This window comes from Mirounga angustirostris, unplaced genomic scaffold (genome assembly GCF_029215605.1).
Source record: "Mirounga angustirostris isolate CCGP_5_RB_7025 unplaced genomic scaffold, mMirAng1.0.hap1 SCAF_7, whole genome shotgun sequence".
Taxonomy (NCBI): domain Eukaryota; kingdom Metazoa; phylum Chordata; class Mammalia; order Carnivora; family Phocidae; genus Mirounga; species Mirounga angustirostris.
Genome location: NW_026991715.1, coordinates 34,277,361 through 34,305,003, shown reverse-complemented (window position 1 = coordinate 34,305,003; position 27,643 = coordinate 34,277,361). Strand labels below are relative to the sequence as shown.

General features: G+C 34.7%; 1 protein-coding gene across 5 annotated transcripts in view; it reads right to left on the bottom strand.

The window, feature by feature from the left end:
• The window catches only part of ANKHD1 (ankyrin repeat and KH domain containing 1), a 126,212-nt gene that overhangs the window by 18,930 nt on the left and 79,639 nt on the right, over positions 1-27,643 (bottom strand). For 4 of the 5 annotated variants that reach the window (XM_064595991.1, XM_045893723.3, XM_045893745.3 and 1 more), the window contains 13 exons: positions 27,112-27,239; positions 26,569-26,712; positions 25,526-25,628; positions 16,129-16,887; positions 10,371-10,516; positions 9,876-9,987; positions 9,274-9,419; positions 8,626-8,768; positions 7,924-8,137; positions 5,230-5,405; positions 4,815-4,977; positions 2,494-2,589; positions 1,915-2,031 (listed from right to left, as the gene is read on the bottom strand). In XM_064595991.1, coding sequence (XP_064452061.1) covers positions 1,915-2,031; positions 2,494-2,589; positions 4,815-4,977; positions 5,230-5,405; positions 7,924-8,137; positions 8,626-8,768; positions 9,274-9,419; positions 9,876-9,987; positions 10,371-10,516; positions 16,129-16,887; positions 25,526-25,628; positions 26,569-26,712; positions 27,112-27,239 — 2,447 coding nt within the window. The remainder of the gene's footprint in view (positions 1-1,914; positions 2,032-2,493; positions 2,590-4,814; positions 4,978-5,229; positions 5,406-7,923; positions 8,138-8,625; positions 8,769-9,273; positions 9,420-9,875; positions 9,988-10,370; positions 10,517-16,128; positions 16,888-25,525; positions 25,629-26,568; positions 26,713-27,111; positions 27,240-27,643) is intronic. The other variant, XM_064595992.1, reaches the window with a different exon arrangement.

Below are 27,643 nucleotides of genomic sequence, written 5' to 3'. Positions count from 1 at the left end.
CTTAGGACAGACACCATATGGCCTGCAAAGCCTAAAATATTTACTGTTTGGCATCTTATAGAAAAAGTTTACCAATTCCCTATGTAAATGAGAAAGGACTGAGAGAAGAGATTGCATATTCAGCTAAAAACTGAGTTTCACCACTCTGTTGGCATAAGAACAAATTGGCTAGCTATTTAGGGAATTGCTGACCATATCCCCGGGTAGTTACACAAAAATCAAAATTATAGACATGAAAGGTACCTTAATAGTCATCTAACTATGAACTCTGCTTTATTTTTAAATGATAAAACTTTTTTTCCCTTCTGATTTTAACTGTAATCTTAAGGTTTACACTTTCCCCCCTATTATCAGCAATGAATGTCCTTATATGTTCACATCTTTTGAGCATTTGTCTAATTATTTACCTTAGGCTAAATTTCTATAAGTGGAATGAATGGTGGGAGTAAGGGTGTCCACCTTTTTAATTTATTTGTGAAAGCATGCCCATTAATAGTTATAGTAATTTACACCATATATCAAAAATCATTCACTAGAGTGCTAATCTTTCCCCACCCTTGCCATCAATAGCTATTACCTAATCTTTAAATTTTACGCTTTGCCAATGTGGTAAAAAAAATTTATTGAATATTTGTATTTCTTTTTCTGTGAACTGCCCATTCATGTGATTTTTTATTTTGGGCAAGTTACATTTTTCTCATTGATTTGTAAGCAACCTTTTCTTCTGTTCTTAGCTTATATGTTTTTTGTTTTTTTTGTGTTTGTTTTTAGGGAGAGGGGGGCAGGGAAGGGCAGAGGGAGAGGGAGAAAGAGAATCTCAAGTAGACTCCATGCCCAGTGTGAAGTTTGATGTGGGGCTTGATCTCACAACCCTGAGATCATGACCCAAGCCAAAGTCAAGAGTCGGACACTTAACTGACTGAGCCACCAGGCACCCCATGTTTTGTTTTGTTTTTTAACCAAGAAATGGTTTCAAGATTTTAGTATTTCTCAAAATAATCATATATTTTTTCTTCTTTTAATTATCAACAAAATATCTTCATGTTAAGCTATCTCTTGCATTCCTAAAAGAAGTCTACTTGATCATAGTGTTTGTTCTTTTAATACGACTTGTGGATTGAAGAGCAACACCCTCATTTTTCAGGCAAGCAGAATGACCCTCAGAAAAGCAATCTTGTTTTTTTAACCTTTTCCATTATACCACACAACCTAGGATATTAGACACCCTTTAAGTGAGGATCTAATAAACCACTAATAGCACACATCTTATAATTACCAAAAGATTTCCAACGTTTTACTAAATTTTTTCTCAAACCAATGTTAAAACCACTTAAGTAGGGGCGCCTGGGTAGCTCAGTTGGTTAAGCATCTGCCTTCGACTTAGGTCATGATCTTGGGGTCCCGGGATGAAGCCCCATGTAGGGCTCCCTGCTCAGCAGGGAGTCTGCTTCTCCCTCTCTCTCTCCCCCTCCCTGCTGCTCATTCTCTCTCCCTCTCTCAAATAAACAAATAGAAAACCTTAAAAAAAAACCCACTTAGGTAGTAATATCATCTGGTAAACTATGATCTGCTTGAAAACTAGTCTCTTACTTATATGATTCAAAATATTTTTTAAGAACAAGAGGTCACAATCAAAAAGTTGATGGTGATTTGACAATCTATTAATCGTTTCCTTTGAAAGAGATTTTGTTAAGGTTATTGGTCATAAGGATGGTAAATTTATTCCAGGAAGTTTTCAAAAATTCTTTAAAAAAATTTTTAAATTTATTTATAAGTAAGTAATCTCTACTACAACCAGTGTGGGGCTCAAACTCACCACCATGAGATCAAGAGTCACATGCTTTTCCAACTGGGTCAGCCAGGTGCCCCAATTTTCAACAATTTCTAAAAAGAAAAATTATTTTTCTTACTCACCTTTTCCAGATCAAGTTCCTTCAAAAGAATACTTGCATTCTTATTTGCTTCTGCAGCCTGCTGGTCTTTAGCCTTCACAATTGTCTCAACACATTGGTGACATTTTTTCAAGAGTTCCTATAGTGGAAAATGGAATTATATAAAATAGGAACACATTACATCAACAGGCCAAAAAAAAACTTGAACTGATGAGCACAGTGAAGTCCAGGACTTAAAGCCCAAACAAATGAAAATTCACTAAGCCAAATATAAGCTATCCTTTGAGTCTAGTCATATATTAATCTTTCACCAAAAAAGGGTACTATTTCCTAAAAAGTTTGTGTTCTTAGAAAACTTTCTAATCAGGCTCATAGTCGAGCAATAACCTTTAGCCACACTCACTGTGATTATAGCCCATAACAGGAAGGAAATCTCAAAATAATTTATTAAAATTATTATATCCATTCTCCATGGAGAAACTAAAGCAGAGATAGATTAGGTGATCAGTTTCATAGAAGAAAAGGAAGGTTGCTAACTGCACCCTTTGGCATACAATTCCACAAAGAACAAAAATGTGCTTCAACAGTATATTAAACCTACCTTATCTGTAATTGTTGCTATGTATCTCATGCATTCTATATCAGAAGGGAACTGATTGACTTCCTTCACCAAATACTGAACAACTTTTACATGACCCTGTAAAGAAGTACAACAAAAAATGCACAAAAGAACTCCTTGAAAATTTGCCCATATGCTTAACAACTTAAGAGTAAAAGGTATGGGGCGCCTGGGTGGCTCAGTTGGTTAAGCGACTGCCTTCGGCTCAGGTCACGATCCTGGAGTCCCGGGATCGAGTCCCGCAACGGGCTCCCTGCTCGGCGGGGAGTCTGCTTCTCCCTCTGATCCTCCCCCTCTCATGCTCTCTGTCTCCCATTCTCTCTCCCAGATAAATAAATAAAAAATCTTTAAAAAAAAAAAAAAGAGTAAAAGGTATGGTAATACTTCCAGATAGTTTACTAAACTGAAAACTGAAATTATGAAAATAAAAACAACATGCTCACGTATTTCTCCTAAATTTAATCTAGCATTTCCCCACTGAAAACAGAAAAACTTTTGTAGAAAACAAGTATTTCCTAGAGTAAATCTATTAATAAAAATTGGTGGTGTGAAATGAACCTTTATATAAAAGGGAAATTGGTACTAAAACAGAGAGATGTTCTAGATTTCAAAGCATTATTTTAGGTCCATCTTACTAAACAAGGTAAAGGCTCATATTTATTTGAGTCTCATGACTTGAATCTAGGTAAAATGCTTTCTAAATGCTATGATCACAGGCGAATGATGTAATTAATTCTAAGTACCATCTTTTTTAACATAACCAAACTTGCATAGTTTTCCTCCTACTAGGTTCTAAAACATCTTCAAGAATTAGTCTGATGGTGACAAAATTCAGAAAAGTCATTGCCTCCAGGGCAGGGAATTGAGAATGGGCAAAATGGAACTTTCTAGGATTATAGAAATATTTTATTTATTTATGGGGTGTGGGTTACATAGGTAATTATGCATTTATCAAAACTCATTAACCTATGCACCTTAGGTTTGTACATTTCACTATATGTACATGATCCCTCAATTAAAAGGAAAGGAAAAATTAAAAAAAAGAATTAAGTCTAGAAAATATTTTAAGTTCTTTTGTTAAGATACAAAACTTACACTGTTCTCCTTCAGTAACTATTTAGTGACTACCTAGTATGTGTCAGGCACCATGCTAAACAATATGTATAAACAATGATAGTCATGAAGCTTGGTCTTCCTGGATCTTCCAGTCTACTTGGGGAGATAAGCATTAAAAAGTAAATACATGTTTGAATGTATAACTACAAATTGGGATAAGGAAAATAATAGGGTACTATAAAAAAGAACAAGAGGACCTTTTTCAGATGGGTATTAGGGAAGGACTAAGAAGTAACATTTAAAATGGGAGCTAAAGGATGAGCAGAAGTGAGCCACTGAAGAGCAAGGGAAAGAAAACCAGTGAGCAAAGGCCCTCTGGCAGATAAAAATTTAGTGCATTCTAGGGTAAGTACTATGGTGAGCGCTGTGTATTGTGTAAGACTGATGAATCACAGATCTGTACCCCTGAAACAAACAATACATTATATGTTAATAAAAAAAAAATTAAAAAAAAATTTAGTGCATTCTAGACCAGCAGCTGAAGTGCAGTGAGCAAAGATGAAGGGTAGCATAAATGACTGCTTTGGGGAGGCTGGCATGAGCCATATCATGAGGGCTTTGTAAGCCATGTTAAGTAGTTTATAGTTTATCATAATTATAATGGGAAGGCTTTTAAAAATAACAGCAGACAAGCAATATATATATATAGGAGGTATAGTGAGTTTTTATGAAAAGAGTCCACTCCTTTTTGTTCCTTCTTAGGTAGAGAAGACATCATCTGTATACTTAAATCTCGTGTTTTATGTACAACATAACAAAACTAGTCAAGACACGAGTGATTATCTTTTTTTTTTTTTTAAAGATTCCATTTATTTATTTGACAGAGAGACAATGAGAGAGGGACCACAAGCAGGGGGAGTGGGAGAGGGAGAAGCAGGCTCCCCGCTGAGCAGAGAGCCTGACATGGGGCCTATCCCAGGACCCTGGACCATGACCCGAGCTGAAGGCTCAACCCACTGAGCCACCCAGGTGCTCCAAGACACAAGTGATTTAACTACCAAGTTGCTTACAAGTGAACTACCATGTAGCTCTTACATTTGGCCACAAAGAAAGTGGAAAGATAGCAGTGATTTATGTATGGAAATTCAGTCTATTCTCCAAGAGCAATTCATTTTTCTCACACGGTTTCAACTCAGAATTAGTTAAAAATGATTACATTTTACCTTTTTCCCTCCACATCAAATTACCTTGCGAAATGCTGACATAAGAGGTGTGATTTTCCGGTTATCTGCTGCATCCACATCAGCACCTGCTTGCACTAGCAATTGTACCACATCAAAATGACCACCATTGGATGCCAACCAAAGTGGTGTGTTTCCCTTCTTGTTTCGAACATCAATATGGGCTCCCCTATAAGATCAAAGAATGTTAATATAGTTTGTTTCCTACAAGATAAGGGCTGACTTTCTATTTCTTCTATTTGTCTTTTATCTTTTATAAGATAGCATGCAAATAGTACGTTCATTTTTTAAATAATCTGTTCTTTAAAATGTCAATAAAGTAAAACAATTTGATTAACTGTAAAGGCGCTGAAAAGTGAAAAGGATCATAAGAACTATATAATTTTTTTGTATTTTTTATAAAAATACAAAATTTACCCACCTATTAATCAGGAGCTCACAAAATTTGTAGTGACCTTTGTCGGCTGCTATTGTTAAAGCAGTATCTCTTGAGGAAGGCACAGGGGGGGCATTGACATCTGCTCCTTTATCAAGGAGAACTCTTCCAACCTCTGCATATCCTCCAGAAGCAGCTTCCATCAAGGGGGTCAGACCAGTCTGTTTAAACCAAAAATTTATGCAAGTAAATTAATCAAATTTTGTTAACAGACTAAGGTATTTGACTTATAAGTGGATTCTATTTCTGATTTTCTCTCATAAAAGAGCTAAGCAATATTCAATCTTCATTTTTACAAAACAAGAAACGAAAATTGTTAGATTGAATTAGACATGCATTCTAGAATGAATTCATTTATCATAACATACCACCTCATAAAAAAAAAAAAAATTTCAGGGGCACCTTGGTGGCTCAGTCGTTAAGCGTCTGCCTTTGGCTCAGGTCATGATCCCAGGGTCCTGGGATCGAGCCCCGCATCGGGCTCCCTGCTCAGCGGGAACCTGCTTCTCGCTCTCCCACTCCCCCTGCTTGTGTTCCTGCTCTCACTATCTCTCTCTCTGTCAAATAAATAAATAAAATCGTAAAAAAAAAAATTTCATAACTTCTATACTATTATAAATTTACATACGAGACAATAACTTGTCTGCACAATGAATACAGATATGAAAAATGAATAAAAAGAAAATTAAATAAAGCACATTGTTAAATGGGAAAAGTTTAAAATATTTATCTGAGAACGTAGTTTGCTAAATAACTCAGGATAAATTCCTTCAATCCTATTCAAACTTGGGAAAAATAGATTAAAATATCACTTCATAAATTTTATGCATATGTGTCTTTTGCTCATTAATCTCTAAAACTTTTGCCAAGAGACATTTCCTACTGGTATCATTCCCAAAGTAATACGGATTTCTATAGGACTTCTAATAGATAAGTGGGCCACACTGAATATGTGTAATACAAAAAAATAAACTAAATAGCAGGAAAGATTCATTTTTCTTCATGCTATGAAAAATCTGAGGAAATCTATACTTCCTAATTTCATAGATTACAAAAATGTAAATGTTGCATTAAATTTTACTAAAGCAGTTGAGGAGAAAATATGAGACTTTCATTCAAACACTTAAAATTTGAAATGGCTATCAGAATTGCCACTGTCTGACTATAAAGAATTCTACAGGGGCACCTGGGTGGATCAGATGGTTAAGCGTCTGCCTTCGGCTCAGGTCATGATCCCAGGGTCCTGGGATCGAGCCCCGCATCAGGCTCCCTGCTCGGCGGGGGGCCTGCTTCTCCCCCTCCCTCTGCTTCTCCCCCTACTCATGTTTTCTCTCTCTCTCTGTATCTCTGTGTCTGGAATGAATAAATAAAAAAATCTTAAAAAAAAAAAAAAAGAATTCTACATAAGCTACGTTTTTCTAGGGTTGTAAGTACCTAATAGTTCTAAGCACAGAAATTCAAAACACTGTTATACTAACTCCTTTCTAAAGGCCAGTCACGAATGTGTCAGAATCTGTTATGATCAGATCAGATTTTAGCTTTTTTTTTTTTAAAGATTTTATTTATTTGACAGAGAGAGAGACAGCGAGAGCGGGAACACAAGCAGGAGTGGGAAAGGGAGAAGCAGGCTTCCCGCCGAGCAGGGAGCCCGATGCGGGGCTCGAACCCAGGACCCTGGGATCATGACCTGAGCCAAAGGCAGATGCTTAATGACTGAGCCACTCAGGCGCCCCTAGATTTTAGCTATCTTAATTTTATGATCTATGTGGTAATTTTCTGATTGGGTTTTTTACCAATGGTAAGCACATGCTTCATTGAAGGAGTTCTTTAAAAATCTACATTAAAGGAACCTACAGGACACTTGGCTTAGTTGGTAGAACATGTGACTCTTGATCTCAGGGTTCTGAGTTCAAGCTCCATGTTGGGCACAGAGTTTACTTAAAAAAAAAAACAACTCTACAAAATAATCTTACTACAAAGATATTATATTCAAAGATTGCAAACTGGAGGATTAACAGAGAGCTATTCAAGGTTGAAATTGGAAAATGTACAGATTCTACTTTCTTCATTGTTCTTAATAAAAGTCATGAATGACGACAGTGTGTCATTGGCCACTGTACATCACGGACCTTGCCTTGGGATGTCATTTTTAACTTAAGACAATTTAAAACAGCATATTCAATTTGAGTTGAAATGCCATGCCAGTTGTTTTTTTTTTTTTAAGATTTTATTATTTATTTATTTATTTGACAGAGCATAAGCAGGGGGAGTGGCAGGCAGAGGGAGAAGCAGGCTCCTCACCGAGCAAGGAGCCCAACACGGGACTCGATCTCAGGACCCTGGGATCATGACCCGAGCAGAAGGCAGATGTCCAACTGACTGAGCCACCCAGGCATCCCTTTTAAGATTTTATTTTTAAGTAATCTCTACATCAAACATGGGGCTCAAATTCACAGCTCTGAAATCAAGAGATATACACTCTATTGATTGAGCCAGCCAGGTGCCCTTTTACAAATATATATTTTTAAGTAAACTCTACCCCTGATGTGGGGCTTAAACTCATGACCCAAGATTAAGAGCTGGATGCTTTACCAACTGAGCTGGCCAGGCATCCCAAAATGCTATGCTCTTTACACTAGAAATACACCCTAAGTAGTTGAAAAGTTATAAAATGCTTACCTTTGCCCTATGTTCAACATTGGCTTTTCGGTCCAGAAGCAAACTCACAACTTCTGCTCGGCCTTGGAAACATGCCAAAGTGAGAGCTGTGTTCCGATTGGTCTCTATTTGGGCATTAATGTCTGAACCCATATCAAGCAGTAGTTTCACTGCAGGAACGTGTCCATTCATGGCAGCCAACATCAGGGGAGAAATACCTAGTTTACTCCCAGTCCTAAGGGGAGAAATGTGCTTAGAAAATTAAGATAATATGTTGCCTATTGTTTTTTTAAAAAGCATAGAGAATATAAAAGACAAAAATGATTCAGTAAAAAGAAAGGTTTCTAACACCAATGAATAAATTTTATTTGTGTAGTCTACTAACTAGGAATAGGAAAATCTCACAATTTAAAACATAACCCCTATTTAGAGGTTATAAATTTCCAACCATACATAACGAAGTACTTTCTGAAATGAGACATCTTTAAAAATAGCAATGTTAGCTGAAATAAGCTGTGATTACCTATAAGCATATTATAGGAATAACTGTGGTCTTGTAACTTTAGTACTATCTCTAAAAAATTTTTTAATTTTTAGTTAAAGTATATTTGACTTTAGTACTGTCTTAATTAATAACGGTATCTGTACAAATATTTAGAGGAAAGACACTTAACCCCAAGGTAATAATTTACTAATCATGAGTAATAAAATGAAGATAGATACCTTGAATTAATCTCTGCCCCAGCATTAAGCAGAATCTTAATTATATTAACATATCCTCCAGATGCAGCTAGACTCAATGGTGTATAATCAGACACATTCCTATGTTCTTTATTTGCACCTCGAGCCAGCAGCAAGTCTACCACCTGCAAAGTAGAATATAAACAGAGAAATCCAGTTTAAACTTGGGGTTCCACTTATAATGAAGGAAGCACAAAGAAATGGAACCTATACCTTCATTGTCTGACTATCTGACATTTTAATTATGCCCTAAATATTCAAATATTAGCACTAGAGAAATGGATTCAATTTCATATCAAGGAATTTGGAGCTTTGAAATCCCAATTATACTGAAATAACAAGATGTTACTCATTCTACTCATCAATTGTTGAGTGATGAATTAAGATTTCATATGTATTAGGACCGTGGTTCATTCAGCCTCAATAAATGTAAGGATAAACAGAATTATTTTTTTGCCTAAAGGGCAAGAAACAGATTCCATAAAAGGTGATTCACTACTCCCATTAAACTTAGTGTATGGAACATGTCACAACACACGCAAGTTTTATTCATGTAGCTATATTACTAAGCATATGCATATTTAAAATATGAGCATAATGTTTACAAAATGAAAATTAACATTAACACACCTCCTGACGTCCACCAGAACATGCTAATGAAAGTGGAGTATCCTTAGTGCGTTCAGATTGTGCTTCTATATCTCCACCTTTATCCAAAAGGATTTCAACAACTCCAACATGCCCTGCTGTTGCTGCCAGGATCAGTGGTGTGAAACCTAAAGCAGAAAATAAAAATCTCAATTTGTGTTTTTTTACTTATTGTTTTTAATTCTCTATTATTTCTATAGATGAAGATCTTTAGGGCAGATACTTATAACCATTTAACATAAAACTGCTCTAATCACTAATTTACTAGTGACAAAAACCCAAAAATACATGATAAAAAGGAAATGCTAAGTCACACAAAACTACTAAAGTTTATACTCATAATGAACTCTGATACCTCTGTACGCTCTACTTTTGGGTTAAGGAGAAAGGCAACCACAACTTGCTATACTTCACTGAAGATTTCTGACTGAAATATGTTTATCCATCTTTTCACTGAGATAGTCTAGGAACTACTTACTGATAATCAAAAAACATAACTGTTTCCTAAAAAAAAAAAAACTTAAGAAAAAAGTGTTTTCTGATGTAACTACTCTCAGGCTTTACTTCTCACTGACATTCTTTACCTTTTTTGTCTCTGTGCTCAATTTTAGCATCTCGCGCAATGAGTACAGACACAAGTTCTTCGTGACCACCCGCACAAGCTAATGTTAATGCTGTGTCATGATTGCTCTCAGTCTAGAGGGAAAAAAAAAGTTTTTGTTTACAACAGGGTTATCATTTGAAGAGCAAATAATACTTATTTTCACAATGAATGTACAATGATAATTTTCTTTTCCAACAAAGAAAATCAGAATTTGCAAAATAAACAAAGCAATCTAGGGGCGCCTGGGTGGCTCAGTCGGTTAAGCGTCTGACTTGATTTCCGCTCAGGTCATGATCTCAGGGTTGTGAGATCGAGCCCTGCACTGGGCTCTGTGCTCAGCGTGGAATCTGCTTAAGATTCTCGCTCTCCCTCTGTCCCTCCCCCCGCTCATGCACTCTATCACTCTCTAAAATAATTAAGTAAAACCTTTTAAATAAATAAATAAAGCAAGCAGGCCAGCAAGCAATCTACTCACATGTGCATCAATGTCAACTGAAGGGTACACAGGGGGCATAGACTGCGAAGCCACATTGCTTGGAGACTGTGAACAGGGTTCAGGTGTAAGACATTCCGTGGTCTGAGAGGAACTGTTTGAACCACTGGGCACTCTGCTACTCACAGCTGAAAAACAATATTCATATTGCTGAACTCTACTTAAAAGAGTAAAGTCACTTATATACAGAAAAACACAGAAAACAAAATTTTATAGCAGGAACATAATGTAGTAGTTAAATCACAAGCTTTGGAATCAGATGGACCTGTGTTTGAATCCCAGTTCTACCACTTTCTGATCTCAGACAAGTAATTTAACCTCTTAGGGCCTCAATATTCTTCATGTGTAAAATGGGGATGATAACAGTACCTGCCTAGAAAGATTGTTGGAAACACCACTTGAGATAATGCAGGTGAAATACTTAGTAGCATGCTTAATATTCAGTGCATACACAACAAATGACAGCCTTTTATGGTGTCAAAAGGGAAAAAACAGTTTATAATAAAAAAAATAAATTTTATATCTTAGTCTGTAAAAAGTAATTAGACAAAAATATCCTGAGGACAATGCACAAAAGAGGGGGGAGGAGAACAAGTTAAAATATTTCTCACATAAATAGCAGAGAGTATGTGCTTTTAAAATTCAATATTTATTTTTAAAATTTTCTAAAATGAATCAATCTCTGAAAATAAAACTATTTTTAAAATCAACATTGGAACTTTTATTAGGGATCTCAATCTGGTGTTCAAGACTACTGTCTGAAAACTGAGTTAATTGACATTTTATCTTTATGTCTCTACATATTTCTTATGTTTCATAAGAGCCAGAGTTTGCCCCACATTGAGAGAAACAGGACCTATCTCAGAGGGATGTTACAAGCTGTCTGCTAAGTAAGGTACAAAAAGCATTTAAAATACACAGTGTTTTGTACATGTGAAGTGCTCATTAAATGTAATTATCAGATATTTTGTAGGACTTACAGTAATATTGCTCATTGTGTTGAAAAATAAAAACATTACTACTCACTAAAGAAAAAACTCATAAAAAAAACCTATAATCATTAATAATATAAAAAAGACAAAGCTTCAGTGATGGCAATACCTCTCATCTAGACTAAAAGTAAATAAAAAACCCACAGGTCTCAAAGGAAAATGTAAGCATTTCAAGGGTTGGAGAATGTTTAGTTTCTAGAATTTGGATATGATTGGATCTCAATCAAGGATACTTTTCATAAGTATAAATGACTAAGTTTAGTTCACTATTTCTTTAAATAACTTCACAAATTTTAATATGTTCACATGTTTCTACATGAACTGTCCCATCCTCCTCCCCACCAATATATATAAAATCATCTTGGCTATATAAATTTTTGTAGCTTCTTTCATGGTTACAAATAGGAATTATTTTATATATTTGTTTCACCTATAAGAACATGCACAAAATGGAAACAAAGCTTTAAAAATCTTTGTCATTCAGCAAATTAAAAGCAGACAGTATTTTGTTATACCTCCTCAAAAGAGATGGTATGTTTGGAAAACAGCTCTAGAAAACAAAGACACTAAAGACCGATATGTAGCTCCTCTGTAATAGTAAGATTTTAACAGTGGTCTCATAATGATTAACAAATACCTTACTAAAGAACTACTTTTATCATTATTAATATTGTTTATCCATGTTATCTTCTTGTTATTATGAAAAACAGGTGCTTAAAATTTTTTCGAAGTTGATTAGAGTACTCTGCCAGATCTAACACTATAAAAGACTTCTTTACAGAGATGGCTTTTAAAAAATATTTCTGTGCATTTAACAGCTCTATTACCAAAAATGTGTTGTTACATCAACTATTGCACATTTTTGTACAACATTATCCTAGAAACATTTTTTTCCTCCTTGTAATAATGACAATCAGAAACGTTCCACAAAAGTGACTTTAATAGCATTAATTACACACAAAAAGTAATAAAGACTAGAAAGTAGCAAGATTTAAAAGGTACATGTGGAATAAAGGTTTTATTAATATAAAGTTATACCAGGACTATTACATTTTCATAAATCCTAAAATGTTTCCTACCTCTGAATGAAATGTCTCTGAAAATGATTCTGACAGATCACTACCAGAAGTCACTATATAATTCAAATTAAATTTATGCACTATCCTAAAATGGGGTGATAGAAGAATTAACTGCAATATTCTGCTTAATTCTTTATGAAATTTAAGATGGTTTTGTAGGCAATATGGAAGATAATAATAAACCGTACCATATAAAAATCTCAGATACTAGATGTACATAAAGTATGCTGTGAGATTTTAGGAAATTAAGTCACCATAATCTGTTTTATATAATAATAACTTTATTAAATACAAATAAATAAAAATCTATAAATAAAATATTAACATCTATTAGAAGAAATTATTTTAAAAGATATTTTATTGCAAATTCCTTCAAAAATAAGAGGGTTTCCTAATTACCTTTTTATTCTTAAGCTTACATTGACTACTACAGGATTACTTAAAGCAAGATACTTTTGAATTGGAATTTGTTTTAAGAAAACCTATTAAGGTGCCAACAATAGTAACAATGTGCTAGCCACAAAATTATATTAAACCTTACATAAATACCAAATCTTAATATAAAAACAGTAAGGGAAATCATTAATTTTTTTAACAGTCTAAGGAAATAACAAATATCTTTAAGATAAATTCAGAACTTAAACATGAATCAGATGCATGCATATTACACTTAAGGTTCTTAAACATGGCTGAACTGAATTTGAGTCTTGACACTTACTAGTAACAACTGCCATAAGCCTCAGTTTTTCAACAGAAAAACTGAGGTGGGAAAAGGACCTATTTTATAAGATTATTATAAATAGCCCATGAGATAATGTAAATAAAGCATTAAGCACAGAGCTTAGTACATGGTAAGTGATCGATAAATGTGAATAAATTGATATTGAGTTGATTTTTAATCAATCTTTATATATTAATAATAAAATTTTTACTAGATGTTTCTGGAACTGCTCAATGGTCAAAGCTATTTTATATTTTTTTAGATTTCCAAATCTTAGTTCTAGACATTTGAACTGAGAATCACGTGTTATTATGATACCTTCTAAAAGCCCAGCACTTACTTTCACAAGAAAAGGACCTCAAGAACCATGCTCCCAATCAAGAGTTTACATACATTCGGTCTGGGACTATATCAAGTATGACACATATAAGACTATATACTAAAATACTAAGCTAATCCAGTCATGACCTTAATAAATTATTTGTCTAACTAACTCAGTTACATGAAAATATTTTGACATAACAGCAATAAATAAAAAATACTCCTATATTTAAAGAGTGAAATTTATTGCTATTATATATGAATATTCTCTAAAACTGTAAGATATACAGTATTTTCTTCTTTATTAAATACAAGGGATGAGAACTAAATTTGGGTAAAATTAATTACATCTTTGGTGTAATCTATAATCATACTGATATATTAATACATCAGGCAATTATAGAATTAGGCATTCACCTACTCCATCCTTGCCTAATTTCTTTCACCTTTGATAAAGAAAATTAAGAGAAACTTGGTCTTAATAAAATAACTTTTTAATTTTAAGTGAGATAGTTCATCATCTCGAACAAAGAAAATCTAATTATTGCTATATATTTTAAAACAGGTAACCATAAAAATGGAAATTTTTTATGTGAACATAATTTTTTTAGTTATTGGCTGATTTATATGTTAAAGTTTGTTAATAAAAGAATATTATACAAAATGATAGGCCACCTATCATTAGACATTAATGTCTACAGAAACTAAATTTTCTTAGTTTATTAACACTATACATAATTAAACGATGTTTCTAAACAAATTTTTTGAACTTTATAAAAGACCATTTCAATGTAACAAATAGTTTGATGAAATAAATCCTGCCTCCCCTACAAGAACCATCCATAAATACTACCATAAAGTTAATATCTACAAGTTCCTTTTAGAGCGGTTTCTACATTAAAAAAAAAAAGACAAGTTCTAAGTTACAACAAAACTAGATTGAGCAGTAATGTGGGTTTCAGAACTGCAAACTGAGTATTCAATTAGGAACATTATAATGCTATTTATGTAATCCTAAATCTTAAAAATGTTATTCCCATATTATTGGTTTTGTTATTATTATTCATAATCGTACTTGACGCTCAAATATCTGCTTTTACCCAGATTAGAAATTAGAACTATAAATGAACTCTAAGAGTTTATTCATAATTTGTAACAACTCTCAATACCAACGACACAAAGTTAATTTGAGTTAAATGGCTGTGGGCTGAAGATATAAAAACCCAAATTAAAGAATAAAGAATCTAACTCCTTAAAAACATTTCCCAGCATTTTTATTTTCTTTATGGGAAACTAAGTATTCTCCTCTGTACAGTGATACTTATTACATATCAGAGGAGGCTTATAAGCAGTATCATAATTCTATAACCAATGCAAGTCATATAAATGCCCAATAAAATTCCTGATTTAAGTAAGCTTATTCCACATTTTTAAAGATTCAGTAAAGATTAGGAAGGCTAAAAGCTCACAAAAGAAGAAAGGAAACTGGGATAGTATAATTGGGATGGGAAGAGGGGAGGAGAATATGACAAGAGGAAACAGACAACAGTAAGGAAAAAAATGTTGCAATCAAGAGACAGAGGACTGGCCTGCCTTTGAATATCACTCCAGCTACATCTTAGTTCTTGGTCTTCATCCACTGTCAACAGCCATTCTGGCTGCATTTCTGAACTGGGCTCTCATGGAGGTGATACATTCACCAGCCATCTTTAGGAAGGTAAATGATTAATTGCACTGTTTTCCCACTGCTGCAAGGACAATGAAAGGGAAAGTAAACTTGTGCACCTCATTTCATATCTAGTTGTAATTTTCCACACAACAATAAACAGAAACATACACTTTAAGGTTATCAGGCCTTTCTTTTTTTCTTTTCCTGTGTGTATGTGTGTTGTGTCTGTGTGCTTTCATCAAGATAGTTAATATAAAAATTCCAATCTCCAAATCATCATCCAGTTGATAATAATTTCAATGTAATTTGAATCTTCTAACCACAAATACAAGAACATGGAATGCTTATAGTTTTCTCTGAACATCCCTTTTAATTAAAAATGTTTAAATTGATTTAATAAAATTATAAATAAAGAGAAAGCAATGTAATTTAGAATTATGATTTTCAGACATGAAAATCACTAGCAGGAAAATTTATGTATAATCTTATGTGAATATCTCTAAAGCCTACAAAGAAATTCTACTTTCAGCTCTCCTACCCAAGATACAACACAGGCTGATGTTTTGCTTTGTTGTTGTTGTTTTTTTTAAAGTAATCTCTACACCAAATGTGGGGCTCAAACTCATGACCTGCAGAGCAACAGCTGCATGCTCAACCAACTGAGCAACCCAGGCGCCCCACAGGATGGTTTTGATACCAAAGTTCTAAAATAAAAGCTCATGGCAACTTTATTTTTTGCCTTTGCAAATAACAAAAAAGAAAAGGGGAAAACACACTTTTATGTGTTAGTGCTGTACAGCTTAGTTAAATTCACTTCCAAAACACCTCAAGGAATAAATAATTTTACAAAGATAATTCTAAAATGGAAAATACCAAGTTGGTGTTTTTGGAGGCTCATGTAAAGAAGTTGAGCACACAGATTAAAGAGAAATTATTACAGATATATTTCTTAACCCACCTGCTATCAGGTCATCAAGAGTGTCGGTAAGCGTCTGGGCTGGAGTTGCAACCATTAGTCCATCTGGTTCTTGAACTAACAGCCCCTGATCATGTCCAGTAATAGCAATCTGAGGCTGTCCTATAATCTGATGATTACCTGATACTTTCTGAAGTTCAACAGAATTTGTCCCATTAGAACCTAAGTCACTGGAAAAGTTACACTGTGGAGATGATAAAGGCTGGACTGGGACAAAATCAATTTGTTCTGCCGATGGTGGAGACTGCTGCTCATCATCAACATCATTATCTTTAAATAAGATTGTGTCAACCTGAGGTAACTCTGAAAAGTGATCCTCTGGGAGACTACCATCTCCTTCCCCTTCTGGGAAGACTCCTCTATGAGAGCACTGCTGGTGTAGAGATACTGTGTCTTTCTGACCTTTGGTTTCCAAGTATTCTTTGGTAAATTGCTGCTGTGTTTTCATCTGCAACTGCCTTTCCACTTTCTGTAGTTCTTTCAGTATTTTCTTCTTCTTCTGGACTTGCTCTTCTCTGTTCTTTTTAAGTTCTTCTATCTTATCTTTGTTCAGAGGTTCACCTTGAATTAACTCCAGTGACTTAAGCTGTGCTTTTTCAATAGCACTAATTCTTTGTCCCAGTTCATTCAGCTTGCCTTCAGTCTCCTCTACTATGCACTCCAAAGGCTGGTATGGGTGAAAAGGTGGCAGTACGTCCTGATCTGCTACCTGCAGGGAACTGGACTTCTGCTTGGATGTACCTAAGCACATGAAAAATGTTTGAAAAAGTGCCATGCTAAAAAAAAAAAAAAAAAAAAATCAGCTCCCCCTCCCACACACACACGGACCTCCCTCCCAAAACCCTTGACTGTTCAAAGATTCACACCAGTGGGAGGTAGATTAAAGACTCATCTATTCAACACAGCACACACTGGGATGTTGTCGATTAAAAAAAATGTGAATTTTTAAATTAAAAATCAAAATTTTAGGATAGGAGGATTCTGGAAGTTAAGACGAGGCAGGGAGAAAGGAGATCAAAGAGGAAAGAATCTCAAAATTCTGTTTATTAGATTGGACTTTTAAAGAACATCAAATCTAAAAGAGTGTCAAAATAGTGTTGAGGATATCATTAAAGATTTCCCAATTGTTTCTTCACAATATTAACTGTGCAAGTAAAGGTTACTACAGGACACTATAACTTGTAAATCAACATAGTGAAAAGTGTTTTTCAAGTGGCCAAAACCTTTGTCTTATTATATTAAAATATAATGTAAAATTAGTTTTTTCCAGACCTATCCTTCTAAAATTTTCCATTAAATAAGTCTTAAACATTTCTTTACCTGAAAACTACATTAAACTTAAATCACAAAGGACAATTATTCTAAGTTTAAATAAAGTCTTCATGTAAAAGTCTACAGGAAAAACAATGAGTGTTACCTAGGAGAAAATCAGATTTCTCATATTGATGGTGTATGTTAAAAATCAAGTAAATGTATGTTATTTTAAGATTTTAGATCGCACTTAAATTAAGGTACTCCCCTCATGACAAAATAATTATCATTATTAACAATCCTACCATCTGGACATAAAATGGAGGAAATATAACAATAACTAATTTGAGGCAAACTCAAGGCTTACTCTTCCTGTTTAGGGAGAACTGGGGCTATTCAACAATGAAAAGGAACCAACTACCGATACATTCTACAAGGTGGACAAACCCTGAAAACATTATGCTAAGTGAAAGAAGCCAGACACAAAAGATGACATATTGTGTAATACCATTTATATCAACTCTATAGAGAAAAGCAAATCTATAGAGACAGAAAGGAAAGTAGTGGTTGCCTGGGGTTATGGTATTGAGAATGAATTACAAACTGGCATGAGTGATATTTTCAGAGTGATAGAGATGTTTAAAACTAGATGGTGGTGATGGTTACATAATTAGTAAATTTACTAAAACTCACTGCATTGTACACTTATTTTTTTAAGATTATTTATTTATTTATTTATTTGAGAGAGAGAGAATGAGACACAGAGAGCATGAGAGGGAAGAGGATCAGAGGGAGAAGCAGACCCCCTGCTGAGCAGGGAGCCCAATGTGGGACTTGATCCCAGGGCTCCAGGATCATGACCTGAGCCGAAGGCAGTCGCTTAACCAACTGAGCCACCCAGGCGCCCTGCATTGTATACTTAAAATGAAGGAACTTTATGGTATATAAACTAAACAACAGTAAATCCACTTTTAAAAAAGATCTGGGTAAAAAATAGTTGTTTACTCTTCTGAATTGCAATCAACATATATGAATAACATTGGTAACTTAAGATTTTTAAAAGTAAGATCATCCAATGCATTCAGCACGATTCTCAAGTCCAAAGGAAAAACGTCATCACCCATTTGATGTTAAAATACTCTGAATTACAAGAGGGCAATAAAACCACTAGAGGAAAAAAATTAGAGATTCAACTGTTTTTGTTTTGTTTTGTTCTTGCTAGAATAGGAAATCTCAAAAATGCAGGTACCTCAAACATCTGCAACATTTTATTAATGAAAAAGTCCAACAGCTTTCCCCCTAGATATTGACTTTAACAGGTTCAGGATACCACATTTCCAAAACTATTGCAATCACTTTAAGAGACTTAATTATTCTTTAAAAGCAACCTTCAGCAAAATGTATTACCCACATTCAATTTCAAATTTATATCTGAGCAAAGGGATGGGTCAAGACCTTATCCTTTCAGAGCAAAAGCCATCATATTTGTGAGATAAACGTTTTTAAAGATGTTATTTATTTACTTGAGAGAGAAAGAGAGAACACACTAGCAAGGGGAGGGACAGGATGGGGAGCAGACCCCCCCCGCTGAGCAGGGAGCTCAATGCAGGGCTCAATCCGAGGACTCTGGGATCATGACGTGAGCCGAAGGCAGACACTCAACTGACTGAGCCACCCAGGCAGCCTTGTGAGATAATTTAATAACTACTTCTATAAGATCTTACAGGAATCCATGGTTTGATTTATTTGTTCCAAGTACCTAATAACAATCAACAGGTAAGAAAAGGGAGATTTACTGTCACAAATAGCAATGTAGATATCTCCTAATCCAGCTAAGAAATTTTCAATCATGTAATAAATTCAATGACAATTCAAGCTCTGCAAAGACTGAATGCTCCTTTAAAATGTTCATTAATTTTAAAACATGCTATTTAATTTGTATTTAAGATTAAGGAAAACAAGGTAAGAGGTCAACACCAATCAGACTGGTAATTATATGACCACCCTGGACATTCTCAGATCTAAAATCTTATAAACAGTATGACCCAAAATAAGACTGGAATTTTGAGGACAGTAACAGATTGGAATAAGCCCTACCTTGTTAACAAATAAAATACAATAAGCTTAGAGCACAAGATTACTAAAATTAACTTATTTAACTTAATATAAAGACTAAGCCCAGGACATACGTAGCAGGGAAGAACAGGATGCTGAAAATAATGGACAAAAAGCAGTTCTTCCCTAAATAGCTAATGGTTGAGTATCTGTAATCATGGAGTTAGTGGGATTGCATAGATACACATTAAAGCATTAATACAAGTTATAAATCAAGAATAAAAAACAAGTTGGTAAAAACAAATAATGTCACCTAATTATTCCTAGAAGCTAAAGCAACACCTTCAGTGTTCGGGAAAAGTAGAGAATGGGACAAGCATCCCTTTAGCAACAAAATTTTTAGTAGGTAGGAAGGCTATAGTATAAGATGCCAGAATATAAGAGTTCTAGCTTTTTAAAACATCTCCCACTGTCAGATACAAATAAATTAAATCTATTCACTAGTAGCATTGAGTGACATCATAAAGTACTATTTAGGAATACAGGTAAAGCCAACATCTTACACTTTGGTCTGGTGTTGTCCTACTTTCTCAGCTTTCCCTTTTCCTCCATTAATAAAACTAAAAAAGTTTGTAATAGGAAACCATGATATAGAGACAGCTTAGAGTATAGCCTTTATTTTATGCACAGTGAGGGAATGAAGTGGACAGATACTTGCCAAAAATTGAGTTTACTATTAAAATGAGTTTAATTCCATCAATCATTTTTGTGTCTAAATTAGTACTTTGTACAATAAAAAATAATGGCCAAAGGGAAAAATACCTGACATACAGATGGATCTAGGTTTGGTTTCATATTTCCTTACTTGTTTTTTGTCTAAGGAAATTTAAACATTGTCCTGCAATTCCCTTGCTTTCTTATATTACCACACAGCACCTGACTAGAATGATTTTTATTTATTTTTTTTAGATTTTATTTATTTATTTGAGAGAGAGAGAATGAGAGAGAGAGCATGAGAGGGGGGAGGATCAGAGGGAGAAGCAGACTCCCTGCCGAGCAGGGAGCCCGATGCGGGACTCGATCCTGGGACTCCAGGATCATGACCTGAGCCGAAGGCAGTCGCCTAACCAACTGAGCCACCCAGGCGCCCTAGACTGATTTTTAAACAACACTCCCAACTGGGTCTTAAGTGGAAAAAAAAAAGATTGATGAAATACAGTTGAAAATAACATAATTACGTCAAGTGTGGTAGCATATATATCGTCTAATGGAATTTGCATTTGGATAAATAGATGTATATTGTGTTCTAAGTTTCAATATAAAATATTCCTTTTTTTTTTAAGATTTTTTATTTGTTCATTTGAAACACAGAGATGCAGAGAGAAAGAGAGCATGAGTGGGGGAGAGGCAGAAGTAGACTTCCCGCTGAGCCAGGAGCCTGATGTGGGGCTCGATCCCAGGACCCTGGGATCGTGACCTGAACCGAAGGCAGACGCTCAACCATCTGAGCCACCCAGGCGCCCCAATAAAATATTTCTTATTGTGGTCACGGTAAAAAGTGAAAGCCACTGGCCTAGAAATAACTCATTTTTCCTTTATGCCTAAATTTCTGTCTCAAAATTTCCCAAAGTAACAGGGCATCCTATACATCTTTAACACAGAAGGATAACCAAGAGTGTCCAAAGAGAGAGCATCTGTGTAACATGCTAAAAGATTAACTGAACCTCCTGCCTTTTACTGTAAATCTCATACATTAAAAGACATTAAATTTGGACATATGTAAATTCACATAAGCATGATTACAAAATGGCAATCTGCTAACTTAGAGAGTATCAGCAGTAAAATCTCCAGAGGAACACTCAATTTCATTCACTGTACATATAATTTCTATACAATTTTAATGATTTGATATGAAAATGAGAACTTTTCATGTTACCCACTCCAATAAACAATTCTGGGATATAAAGTAGCATATTAATTTAATTCTTAGTTTATATTCAAATTTGTTTTCGATCTTTTCCCAACCATTCTAGAATACTATTTCTTCATTAATTTTTTAAACATCCTCTTTAATTACAATGTCTCTCTTCTTAAAAAAAAATTCTTAATAATTTTCTTTGTCTTCAGAATAATCTAAATTCTTAGCCTGGCACTCATTATTTAACAAATATTTGAACATTTAGTACAAGCAAGGCATAGTGGACCATACAAAGACAAGCAACATAAACCCTGCCCTTGAGGAGCTTACAGTCTAAAAGGGGAGATAAAGATGTACAAAACCAAATACAAAGATAAAGCCAAGGGCTGGCAGGCTTGGAAATGGGACAGAGGGTGTATAATATGGGTAATATGGGAACCCTTATGCATTGCTAGTGGGAGTGTAAACTGCTGTAGCCATTCTAGAGAGCAATTTGTGGCACTGGTCAGATAAACATTATGGAGTCCTATGACAGGTAATTCTTTTTTTTTTAATTTTTTTATTTTAAAGATTTTATTTATTTATTTGCCAGAGAGACAGAGAGACAGAGAGAGAGGGAACACAAGCAGAGGGAGTGTGAGAGGGAGAAGCAGGCTTCCCGCTGAGCAGGGAGCCTGATGTGGGGCTCGATCCCAGGACCCTAGGATCATGACCTGAGCCGAAGGCAGCTGCTTAACCAACTGAGCCACCCAGGCGCCCTTTTTTTTTTTTTTTAAGAGGTATTTTTTATTTGAGAGAGAGCGAGCACATACATGGTGGGGGGAGGGGCAGAGGAAGAGGTAGAGAGAAAATCTCAGACTCCCCACTAAGCTCGGAGCCCCAGGCCACAGTGCTCGATCTCACCACCCGAGATCATGACCTGGGCCAAAATCAAGAGGCAGATGCTTAACTGACTGAGTCACCCAGGCACCTCCTATGACAGTAATTCTGTTCCTGATTTTATCCCCAAGAGATTCTCAAACAGATCCTTAAGAGGACTGTAGCAGGATTCTCATCACAGCATTGTCTGTGGTGGTGGGGGATGAGAGGCAATTTGGATACCCATCACTGGAAAAAGACAAGTGAAAAATGGAAGATGTAAAGGATGAAGCACTATGCTGCCAGCAGAAACAGTATAGAGGTAGACACATGGATAGATCTGTAAAACAGTGTTGAGTGAAAAAAGTAAAAAACAAAACATGATCTAGAGCATAATACCATTCATGTAAATTAAAAATACACACAAAGTAGTAAACATTTTATAAGAACTTATAAAAACAAAAGAATTCGCATCAAACACAACAGAAAGATTGTCTATAGGGGAAGTATGATTAACTCAACCCTCTACACTTGAAGTCCAAGGGGAGGGGAAGGGGCAGGTGTGACCAGAGTCAGAAGGAAGATCCAAAAAAGAGCTGTAGTACTCTAGAAGAAAGAAATTACTTCTTAAGAGGGCTTGAGGTGCACACAAAAGATGTGTTTTGTTTATCCTGACATCATTTTAATGTTTTGTGGTAGATTAGTTCTAAGTTGTACAACCTGCAGAGGATAATCACGAGTCCTATCTTTTAGAATCTCTGTAGAACCAGTTACAACAAATAAGTTAGATGTAACAGTAGCTTTAATCAACAAATTTATTTATAAAACTGATTTGGAAAGGCATAAGGTTGATATTACTTATGCATCCTTTCCCAATTGAACATTCAAAACTATAGTTAATAAAGCTAAATAATACTAGAAAACTGAGCATATCACTATCACTTGGTTTCACATTTTGTTTATAGAGGTGATCTTGAGGTCTTTGTCAGACGCCACCTAGAATGTCAAATCCTTTGAAAACCAACAAAGGGTAAGTGAGATTAGCTGCCTAAATCAGGAGAATATGGGTCAATATGGATGGAACAAATGGTACAAATATCATGAAAGAAAAGAATATCTGGGTAGTATATATATATAATACCTAGGTAAGTTTTAAGGGCATGAAAATATTTTAGGAGGATGCAGATACAAATAATAAAAAGACTTCAGGCAGAAGTAAAATGTTCTAAGAACTTAAAAGATGATTGCTACGAAAGGAAGAAAGTCCTAGAGAAGAACTCTCCCTTCATCCCTAATCACATTTGCAATACAGATATAATCTATGGACTTAAAAGAAACAAAAACAACAGGGTCAAAGAGAGATTTCATCACTCAAAGGAACTTCTTTAGAGACATAAATGAGAAGTTTTAAGGAGAAAAAGCCACTTTAAGGAGGAAAAAGTAATAATATATCTTTTATGATTTAAGATACGTTTTCCTATCTACCTGGGTAATTCAGTGTGTACATTTACATCATCAACTAATTTTTCCTGAGTCATAGTGATACAATATTCTATGATGCACATGATTTATACTAAAATAACATCTGAATACGGTGCATCACCGCAGTTTGATCCTACATAAAGAAATATTAGGTTGGCGATGCCACATGGCATCTGGCAACAGCAAGTACCCCAGTGTCTAAATACAACTGCTAATTTTTTCCTTCTCTTATAATTTAGTAAAATGAAAGATTACTCAAAAGGTTAGTTCATTTTTATGCTATTTGGTAAGTAATAAAACATCAAAGTGAAGAAAATTAAGTAGATACCCAGTATCAGATGGTATTTCAGTAACTAAAAAATATGATTATTCACTTGACCATCAACTTGAAGAAACCCTACCCAAACATTTCTGTTGACTTACATATTAAACCTAAATTTAAAATGTTTTACTTCTTCTCTGCACACACTCCATGTCCTTCCCAGATTATTTGATTATTTTGTGGCTCTGTTATTAATATATTTTTTGAATCATTTCTTATTTAGTATTGAATTTCCCCAGCCAAAGTTACTAGAGTCCTCTACAATGTATAGCCAAACAAAAAACAAAAACAGGGACATTTATGTTTAAATATTTTACTAACAGTAAAGTCAATTAGGATGCTTAGATTCCTTAACAAGTACATGCTTAATTTGCTTTTTATTTGTTAAAATTAAAAACAGCAGTCCTCATTTTCTGAAGAATCTGAATAGCTAGGTGTCTAATGGAAAACTCCATTATTAGCTTAAGTCAGAGAGATTACAGATATTTTATCTCTGAAATTAATAGTTTAGAAATGAAGTAACCCTTGGTCAAGGCCCTCAATACTCTAAATTACTCAAATTGACGTAATTTAAAAGAAGCTTCTGCTTGGTGCTGTAACAGTCAACTCTAACCAACTTTTCTTAAATCAAAGAGAAACTAACATATACTTATACACCTCAATGTGATTTCAAAAATCTAGAGCTTGGTTATCATATACTGAATGAAATATGCTCATAAATTTGTTTTTATGTAATTTTTAATACCTTACACATTACCTATTTTATTTCAGGGAACTCATATAAGACAACTATACATGAGTATCAAGGGAAGGTACTTTATATCTACAAGTGAAAAAGCAGGAAAAAGAGTTCATAAACTTGAGTCCTTTAAATAGTATATGCTTCTTAATATTTACTTGGATATTATTTATATACTTCCCCCCCCCAATGTTTATAGCAGCAATGTCGACAATAGCCAAACTATGGAAAAAGCCAAGATGTCTATATACTTTCTGATAGTTACTTGTCTAGGTTCACATAATGACAGATGTTAGCCCACCATATTCAGCATTACATGAAAGAAACTAAATGTAATTCTTAAAATTCTAACTCCTTCAGTTGCATCAATGCTACAAAGACTTAACTAGACAGCAAACACACATTTCCATTCCTCATATTGTACTATTTAACAAAAGAACTGTCAAATGGAAAATGAATGTCTGATAAATTTTTATTACTGTAATATAATCAACAACCTGATATGCTTTTTAAGTATTTTTATCTGTGCCAGAAAACTAACCTAGCAGTATGTTAACAAGATAATTAGAAGTCATTTTTCCTAGTATTTATCTTCTTTCTTTTATAAACAGTCTGTGAGACTTAGCATTTGTCAGAATTACCTACCTCAATTAATCCTGGGTACACATTAACCGTATACCATTAAAGTACTTTTATGAATTCATTAATTAGGTGATAAAATACCCATTTTAAGGAAAATAATTCAATAACTAACCTTTTTGTACTCCTAAAAGGGCAGGAGAGTTCTCCTGTGATGTTCTGTCAGGTTCTTGGGGAGGTACAACCATGGCGAGTGTATGCATTGGTACACGTGGAACCTAAAAAGTTAACTCAGAAAAAATATCATCTCAGACCAAAGAATAAAACAAGGGCCCATAAATCAAATGGTAATTTAGATGTTCTTCATATACTACCAAATTCATTGTTTTATTTCTAAAAAAAAAAAAAAAAACCAACCAAACAAAAAAAGCCTTCACTAAGGAATAATTTCTGAGAATACTGAATTGGACAAACTCAGGCTATCTATAGGCAGTGAATGATTTAAGCTAAACAGAATTAGGAATACTCTCTTATTAGAGAGAAAGCCTTGTTGGGCCTTGGTTGTTCTGATTATAGCCAGGAGTACACGTCACATACTGACTGGCCAATTTACCCTTGTTCAAATTCTGTATGGGTCAAAAAAAGAAAATCCAACATAGTCCCTAACTGGGGTATTTTAGCAGTTCTCAGGATAACTTTGTAGAAAAGAACTTAAGATTTCACTGAACTTTGTATACTTAGTATACTCTCTATATTCTCTCCATATTTTTAGGTAGGTTTAAAAATTTATCAATTTTTGGTGCATATTTCCTGGTTAATTACACTTTCCTGGTTAACAAAAGTAACTATCTCTAGAATAACTAATACTGTCTTGGGAGGTACTAAGGAAGAAGATGTCCCTTGGTTTAAGGTTATGCTTAACGTATTCATTAAAAACAAATAACCCTAAAGACCTAGCTATAGTAGGTTGGCAACTTGGAAAATTTATATTTATATTTGGTATTAAGTGTTTTTAAAAAAGAAATTTTTTTTCAGTAAATAAGGCAATAGGTAATTTTCATGGACTTTTGAAGGAAATAAATCTTAAAGAATTTAGGATCATGTTTATCTCAATATGTAATAGAAAAGAGAAACAAATCCATTTTCCTTAAAACTAATTTTAAACAAAAACTCCCAATTTGGAGGCTTTATATTTATAAATCAGCTGTTTTATTTTACCTGAGATTGATCTTGAGAAGGTGAGGTGAGCTGAGACACATCTGTAGTAGGAACTGACAGAACATTGTTTGGATAATCCAACAGATAAGAAACAACATTAGTATGGCCACCTTTTGCAGCTTCGATGAGCATCGTCGAGCCATCCTAAGATGGACAAAACCATTAATCAATTATTTGTAAATTTCTTCTTACAATTGCTATAAACATTTAGTTTCTTAGCAGCCTGTCTAGAATCAAAACTCATTTATAAACAGTAATGAATATGAAGCACTGAGACCAGGCAAACACATCTTCAGTATCTTTTTTTTTTTTTTTTTGAGAGAGAGAGTGAGAGAGAGAGAGAGCACAAGAGGGGGGAGCGGGAGAGGGAGAAGCAGACTCCCTGCCGAGCAGGGAGCCTGATGCGGGACTCGATCCAGGGACTCCAGGATCATGACCTGAGCCGAAGGCAGTCGCTTAACCAACTGAGCCACCCAGGCGCCCTTCAGTATCTTTTAATAACAATGTATATATTATTCATTTACTTATTTTTAGGTAGAATACCTTGAGTCGATGAGTAGGGTCAGCTCCATGAGCCAAGAGTAGCTCAACAACTGCCAGGTGACCTCCTGCACATGCCAGTGACACTACTGTATGATCATTATTGGCTGTAGCCCTATTCACATTGGCACCTTCAAAGAAATATAAACAGCAATCTTAGAAAAAGGTGCAATCAAGCAAGTTCACAAATAATAGCACTTTAGAGATTTTTTTTTGAAGTATAATGTAGATACAAAAAAGTGCACAAATCATAAGTATATCGTTGAAAACTTTTCACAAAGTGAACACACCTGTGTAACCAGCACCCAGGTCAAGAAACAGAACATTATCCACATACCACAAGTCCCACACCTTGTGCCGTCTTTCAGTCACTACCCACCCTTCCAATAGTACTACTATTCTGACTTCCAAACTGGTTTTAGTTTTTGAACTTTATATGAATGAAATCATACAGTGTACTCTTGTGTCTGGCTTCCTTCGCTCAATATAATATTTGTGAGATTCATCCACAATGTTGCGCGTAGCTGTAGTTCGT